We start from the raw sequence: 7,626 nt of genomic DNA, 5'->3' as shown, positions 1-7,626 counted from the left end.
AGTGTCTTCCATTATTAAACCAAGTGTTTGGGGTTTTATGTCCCTCCCTCCTTGCTGCTTTTGAAGTTTGGGTTGCTTGGATTTTTTTGTTTGTTTTGCTCAAACCACATTCTTCAATGACAGGACTCACATTTTCTCCTCCACAAAACTGATACGTGACAACAGGCGGCATTCTGCGTTCGAGGGCTCACACTGTGCGCTGGGTTATGCTGGGACTTTACGTGCATGATTCCACGTAACCGTGTCAGCCTGCCTATAAGCTAGGTCGTGTTATCCCCATCTTAAAGATGGGGAAACTGAAGTGTACAAAGTTCAGCCATTCTTCTCAGGACTGGGAGTACAGACTCCAGGAGAAATGATTGTTGGTGGTGATTGGCAGGCATTGAATAACATTGGAGGACATAATGACAAAAATTAATTACATCTTTAATTCTTCTGATCCATTTAGATGCCTTAAGGAGGAAGTTCTGTTCATTCAGTGCTAGCTTGTCTTGACCAAAGAGGAAGCAGGTGTTGGGCATGAAGCCTCATGAGGGCAAAATCTTAGCTAGGTGTTCAGTTGCCTTCTATCTGGAGCAGGCCGTACTGCTTTCCATCTACAGCAATGATAGATGACTTCAAAAATCAATTTAAGTGTTTTCTCAAAGGAAGGTTGACCTGAAAGCGGGATGTATGGCAAAACTCTTGAGCGCGGGCTAAGAGCAGCTGTGGTTTAGGACATCCGGGCTCTCGGTAGCTGCACAGTCTCTGCATGAGGGTGACTACTGCTGGGTTGGCCCCTAGAGGAACCTCAGCTATCAGGGACAGAAGAAGCAGGTTTCTCTATTCTCATGCATTGGCGAACAAATCGTCTAGGCCTCGGGCCAGACCAAGGCCCACGTAAGTGTTGGGTTTGCTGTTAGCTACAGCATGGGGAATGGCAGTGCTGGGCTCGGTGACTTCCTGAAGACACACGCACCTGGCCCGGGAGAGCCAAGGAAGCCAGGCCCTCACTCCCGCATCCAAGGCAGAGCGCTGACTTGGGAGTAGATTGCTTCGTCTGTGGATGGAAATGACAAGCACAGTTAACATCATCAGGCCCACCAGCTGTCCCTGGCTCTGCTGCCAGCCTCGAGCGCCCGTCCGTGGCACCCCCCACGCCTGATTACCAGTCTCCAAGGGATAAGGGCTGTGGCAGACGCTCCCAATTGAACCCCGATCTCCTCTCACCCTTTCTCCCTTGGCCCTGATTTTTTAGACACGTGGCCATCCAGAATAAAGACTGCCTTTCCCTGCCTCTCCTGTAGCCAGGCATGGTTATGTGGCTATGTCTGGTCGCTGGGACGGAGAAGTGGTTTATGTGGCTTCTAAGACCTGTCTATCAAAGGATCTTGTCCTTCTTCCCACCCTGAGCCTCCTTCCTGGCTGCAAGGGCCGTGCTGGCTGGAGTGGAGCCCCGATGTGAGACGGAGGCCGAAGCCAAGTGAAGAAGAGGGTGGGGCAGCAGTTGGAAGGGGCTGGGTCCCTGATGCTTAGGAAGCCGCCATCGTACCCAGCCTGCCTTGCCTACCTCCAGAGTTTTTATGTAAGGAGGAATGAACTATTACCTTGCTTAAACCACATCCCCCCCCTCCCATTTTCTCACTGAAGAAACCTTTTTATTTACAAATTTCATGTACATTGAACCCAGATTCAACAATTTAACAGTTACCAAGTTGCAGCCAACCTGGTTTCCTTTCTACCCATCCATCCACTTCCCTCATAAATTTCTTAAAGCAAATTCCAGATAGCTATTTCACTTGTGAATATTTCAGTATGTGTATGTAAAAGTCAAGGACTTTTTATTTATCTTTTATTTATTTAAAGATTTATTTAAGCAATCTCTACATCCAATGCAGGGCTTGAACTCACGACCCCGAATTGCCATGCTCTTCCAACTGAGACAGCCAGGCGCCCCAAGACAAGGACTTTTAAAACACCATACCATTATCACATCTAAGTTTTTAGAATTCTTTAATAGCGGTAGATCATGCAATCAATGTTCTGAAATCCAGTTGTCATAGAAATCCATATTTTAAAAACTATGTCAGGGCTCAAATAAGGTCTCCACACTGCAATTGGTGGATACATCTTTACGTCATCTTTACCCTAAAGGCTGTCCCTGTAGAGTATAGGGACCCCAACTTTCTCCTTTTTTCCCCTTGAAATGTTTTTGTTAAGCTGGATTTTTAGTCCTTTCAAGTTTGCCAGAGCCTGCATTTTGCTCATTGCAGCCCGCACTGTCGTTTAACACGTTCCTCTGTTCTCTCAGTCTTCACAGTAGTGGCTCTTTTTTTTTCTTTTTTTCTTCTTATTCCTGTTTATTTGCTGCATGTTGTACAAAAGTAGAAAAATAAACATTTCTTATGGGTATAGAGCAGGGCTGCATAAATAAGGGATGGAGAGGAAATAACTTAAGGCAGGGGTGAGGCTCGGTGCCTACATAAGTTCTGGGTCCCAGATGGGCTGAGGGTGGGTCCAGGTTCTCAGACGCACAGGTCTCCACTGGCAACACATTTCAGGTCCCGTGTGAGGAGGCGGAAGAGGTTGAACGTGATGGAGGCCTCGAGGCAGCCCTGGGACTCCTTCGGGGCCTTGTGGATCCGGTGCAGCCAATGGTGGAGGCGGCCACGGGCTCTGGGTCCTGCTGTGGGCTGAGCCGGGACACAAGCCTGGAGCTCGGAGTGGATGTGGCGCAGCATGCGGAGGGGCTGGTCCAGGACGACCCCCAGGGACGAGTCAGCCATGTTCCCCAGGACCTTCAGCGTCAAGTCTAGCTCAGCCTCCAAGGCCACGGGGCGCTCCCAGGTCTGCAGCAGCCTCAGGTCCCTGGTCCTAGGGAAGAGGCGAGAGCTGCAGCTCCAGTTCTTGGGCAAGAGCGACTCCTCTAAGGCATCCCTGGCCTTCTTGAAGGCTCCTAGCTCCCTCGGTGACAGAGATTGGAACCTGTCCATGTGGCAGCCCCTCCTGGTTGTGGTGGGTTTGGAAGTAGGGACAGGGCCTGCTCCGGCCAAGCCCAGCACCACGGTCACCAGCACCAGGACCCACGCTGTCGCCATGGCCAGATCCCCACTGCTTTCCCTGCTGCATGGCTCTGCTTTTAGCCAGGCTCGCTGGGCAACCCCGGCTGATGTATGTAAAGCGAAAAGGCAAATGAAAATTGGAATCTCCACTTGACGGGACAGGCGTACGTAGGTGGGGCCAGTCCTGAACCAGGTGAGCACGTGGATCTGCGTGAGGCTGCCTGAGCCGCAGAGACAGGGTATCCCACAAGTCCCTTCTCTGGACCGGTGCCGAGAAGGAAAGAGAAACCGAAATTCACTCACAGGAGAACGCCTTGTTTCTGAGAAGTCCCGGTGCCTGGACAATCTTCAGTTTAGGGGCAGCCTTCGGTGAGCTGGCTTTGGGGAACCCCTTACTGAGGCTGAGGCAGGTGGAGGGATGGGAAAGCGGCTCAAGTGGGGTGGGGGCTGGGAGGTGGGGGTGAGGCTGCCTTAGCGGCAGAGGGGGCTTCCTTTTGAGGCACGGTTGGTTTGCTGTGGTCCCATTTGTCTACTTTTGCTTTTGTTACCCATGCTTTTGGCATCATGTCTAAGAAATCCTTGCCAAGGGGCGCCTGGGTGGCTCAGTCGGTTAAGCGACTGCCTTCGGCTCAGGTCATGATCCTGGAGTCCCGGGATCGAGTCCCGCATCAGGCTCCCTGCTCGGCGGGGAGTCTGCTTCTCCCTCTGACCCTCCTCCCTCTCATGCTCTCTGTCTCTCATTTTCTCTCTCTCAAATAAATAAATAAAATCTAAAAAAAAAAAAAAAAAGAAAAAAAGAAATCCTTGCCAAATCCTATGTCTTGAAACTTTTCCCTGTGTTTTCTTCTAGGAGTTTTATAGTTTTAGGTCTCACATTTAGGCCTTTAGTCCATTTTGAGTTATGTTTTATATGTGGCGTAAGGTAAGGGTCTAACTTCAAACTATGTTTGGATATCCAGTTTCCCCACCACCATTTGTTGAGACTGTCCATACCCTGTTGTGTGTTCTTGACACCCCTGTTGAAGCTCATTGGACCATATACGTGAGGGTTTATTTCTGGGCTCTATTCTGTTCCACTGGTCTGTAAATCTATGTTTATGCCAGTCCTATAGTATTTTGATTCTGTAGCTTTGTATGTAATATGTTTTGAAATCAGAAAGTGTAAGGAGTCGAACATTGTCTTTTTAAAGATTGTTTCAACTATTCAGGGGCCCTTGAGATCCAATATAAATGTTAGGACTTTTTTTTTTCTATTTCTGCAAAAATGCCATTGGGATTTTGATCGGGATTGATTGAATTGGTAGATTGCTTTGGGGCCTACGGATATTGTTACAATATTAAGTTCTTCCAACCCATGAACACAAGATGTCTTTGCATTTATTTGTGTCTTCTTAGTAATGTTTTATAGTTTTCAGTGTACAAGTCTTTTGCTTCCTTGGTTAAGTTTATTTCCAAGTATTTTATTCTTTTTGATGCTATTGTGAATGGAATTGTTTTCATAATTTCAGATTGCTCATTGTGTATGGATAGAAGGCAACTGATTTTTTGAATGTGTTAATTTTATATCCTGTAACTTGGTTGAATTCATTTGTTAGTTCTAATAGGGTTTTGTGTGTGTGTGTGTGTGTGAAATCTTTAAGGTTTTCTACAAATAAGATCATGTTATCTGAGAACAGATACAATTTTACTTCTTTCTTTCCAATTTGGATGCCTTTTCTTTCTTTTTCTTGCCTAATTTCTCTGGCTAAGACTTCCAGTACTTGTTGAATTCAAGTGGCAAGAGTGGGCATCCTTGCTTTGTTCCTGATCTTAGAGGAACAGCTTTCAGTCTCTCACCATTGAGTATGATGTGCGCTGTGGCACATATATTTTCATATGTGACCTTTATTATGTTGAGGTAATTTCTATTCCTAGTTTGTTGAGTGTTTTTATCATGAAAGTGTGTTGAATTTTGTTAAACTTTTTTTTTCTGCATCAGTTGGGGCAACCATGTGGTTTTTGTCCTTCATTCTATTAATGTGGTACATCGCATGGTAGTTGACTTTTGAGGCTTGCTCAGATTTGGGTTTGATTTTTTTGGGGAATAAGAATACTTCATAGATGTTGTGTTCCTTCATCAGGAGGCACATGATGTTGAATTCTCTCCCTTTGGGATAGTAACAGCCATTAGGACTATTGTTTGGTGCTTAGATCAGCCATTTCATTGGATGTTGCAAAATGTAGATATTCCAATTCTAGTATTCCTTTGGCAACTGGAATACTTCTTTATTTTTTTTTGGCAACTGGAATACTTCTATAAAAAGAAACTTCTTCGTGGTGGTGTGACTCTACACATGTGATAAAACTGTATAGAACTAAACACACACCTCTCACACAGTACATGTAAAATGGATACAATTTGAACAAGGTCTGTGGCTTGTACTAATGTCAGTTTCCTGGTTGTGATATTGTTCTGTATTTGTGCAAGACATTATTACTGGGTGCGGGGTACATGGGACCTTTTTGTATTATTTTTTGCAACTTCCTGTAAGTTTATAATTATTTTTTTAAAAGAAAAAGAAACTTCTTTTAGCTACTATTTGACTACCAGGAGTAGTTTAAATGAGATAAATGCTTAATTATTTGCTTTTATTACTATTTTTTTAGTAAGCTCTAGGCCGTGTGGGGCTTGAACTCACAACCCTGAGATCAAGAGTCACATGCTTTACCAAATGAGCCAGCCAGGTGCCCCTTTTGCCTTAATTTTTACTTAATGAGTTGATGCCTCAGAATACCCCAACAGTGACTAATTTTTTTAAAGTATCATTAACTCACTGATTTCAGCATATATACATATATATTTTTTAATTTCAGTATATTTTAAGTATTTTAGTTCTTTACATTATTGTTACTGTCTTTTTAATGAACAGAGCTTACATTGTTCAAAAAACAAAATACATATAAGTTCATACTTATACCTTACTTTCTATTGTTTTTTTAAAAGATTTTATTATTTATTTGAGAGAGAGAGCATGAGCCGATGGGGGGCAGAGGGAGAAGCAGGCTCTCCGCTGAGCAAGGAGCCCAACGCGGGGCTCGATCCCGGGACTCCAGGATCATGACCTGAGCCAAAGGCACATATTTAACTGACTGAGCCACCCAGGGGCCCCCATACTTATACTTTTTTTTTTTTTAAGATTTTATTTATTTATTTGAGACAGACAGAATGAGAGAGATGGAGAGCACATGAGAGGGGGGAGGGTCAGAGGGAGATGCAGGCTCCCCGCCGAGCAGGGAGCCCGATGCGGGACTCGATCCAGGGACTCCAGGATCATGACCTGAGCCGAAGGCAGTTGCTTAACAAACTAAGCCACCCAGGCGCCCCCCATACTTATACTTTAAATGAAAATTCAGGACCAGAGGATTTTTACTTAACCTCATCTATCTTTTTCCTGTGCTAAGTTAAGTCCTGGTTCTCAAGGACTCTAGGAAAGCCATTACTGATTTTAAAAAGCCACCTATGACCAGACCCAATCTTGACTGAGAGGAGGGAGTCATGGCCCCTTGGAGAGAGTCTCAGTTACCCCCCTACAGAGTGGGGCAGAACTGAGGCTCCCGTTTGCAAGTTTCCAGGTGGGATTAACTAACTCCGTTAGTAAATGAGACATCCGAGCTACAGGGGAAGCCAGGGCGGGGGTAATGCAGTTCCAGTGCAGTTCTTTACCTTCCCTGCCCCAGACGAGCCCCTGCTCCCGGTGCTGACCTTTCCAGCCTTTCTTATTCTTTCACTGCACGTGTCCACATCCTAAAGCATTGTCCTTTCATGTGGTTTCGCGTGGTTTTATAGGTGCTCATCATTCTGTACTCGCCCGCAGCTTGCTCTCCCCTCCTCTCAATGTTCTTGAGATTTAACCGTGTTGATAATTCATTTTAGCTTCGTCCATTCATCCGTCCGCTCACTGCTGCACAGAGTACGTTCCATGACTGTGCCACAGCTTATCTGCTCTCCTGGTGAGGAACATTTAGCTTGTTTCCAATCAGGTGCTACTGCAAATATTCTCACGGGTGTCTCCTGGTGCAAGAACGTGTAAGGATTTTTCTAGGGCAGGGGTGGGCAGGCTTTTTCTCTAAGTGGCTAGGTAGTGAATATTTTCGGCTTCGGGAGCCAAGAGGAAAAAGAAAGTTATGTAGGTACTTACATAACGAGAGAAAAAAATTTCCACACATTTTTTAAAAAAGATTTTTATTTATTTGAGAGAGAGAGAGAGAGCAAGAGAGAGCATGAGCAGGGAGGAGAGGGAGAAGCAGGCTCCGTGTTAAGGAGGGAGCCCCATGTGGGGACTCGATCCCAAGACCCTGGGATCATGACCTGAGCCGAAGGCAGACGCTTAACCAACTGAGCCACCCAGGCGCCCCTTCCATAAATTTTTTTTTTTAAAGATTTTATTTGAGAGAGAGAGAATGAGAAAGAGAGCACATGAGAGGGGGGAGGGTCTGAGGGAGAAGCAGACTCCCTGCCGAGCAGGGAGCCCGATGCAGGACTCGATCCTGGGACTCCAGGATCATGACCTGAGCCGAAGGCAGACGCTTAACCGACTGAGCCACC

The 7,626-nt window shown here is 45.8% G+C and overlaps 1 protein-coding gene across 1 annotated transcript; it reads right to left on the bottom strand.

The window, feature by feature from the left end:
* Positions 1–1,915: 1,915 nt before the first annotated feature.
* LOC118024091 (interferon lambda-1-like) lies at positions 1,916–3,760 on the bottom strand. The gene has a single exon (XM_035025658.1). It carries the CDS (start codon positions 3,075–3,077, stop codon positions 2,505–2,507), a length of 573 nt encoding a protein of 190 aa, XP_034881549.1. The 5' UTR covers positions 3,078–3,760; the 3' UTR covers positions 1,916–2,504.
* Positions 3,761–7,626: the final 3,866 nt, after the last annotated feature.

This window comes from Mirounga leonina, unplaced genomic scaffold (assembly GCF_011800145.1).
Source record: "Mirounga leonina isolate KUSES-001 unplaced genomic scaffold, KU_Mleo_1.0 Mir_195, whole genome shotgun sequence".
Lineage (NCBI taxonomy): Eukaryota > Metazoa > Chordata > Mammalia > Carnivora > Phocidae > Mirounga > Mirounga leonina.
Note: the sequence above shows the minus strand (reverse complement) of the source record. Positions and strands in the feature narration are given on the sequence as shown.

Bases quoted from the DNA above. Each gene is read 5' to 3' on its own strand.
- LOC118024091 (XM_035025658.1), bottom strand. From the start codon at position 3,077: ATGGCGACAGCGTGGGTCCTGGTGCTGGTGACCGTGGTGCTGGGCTTG.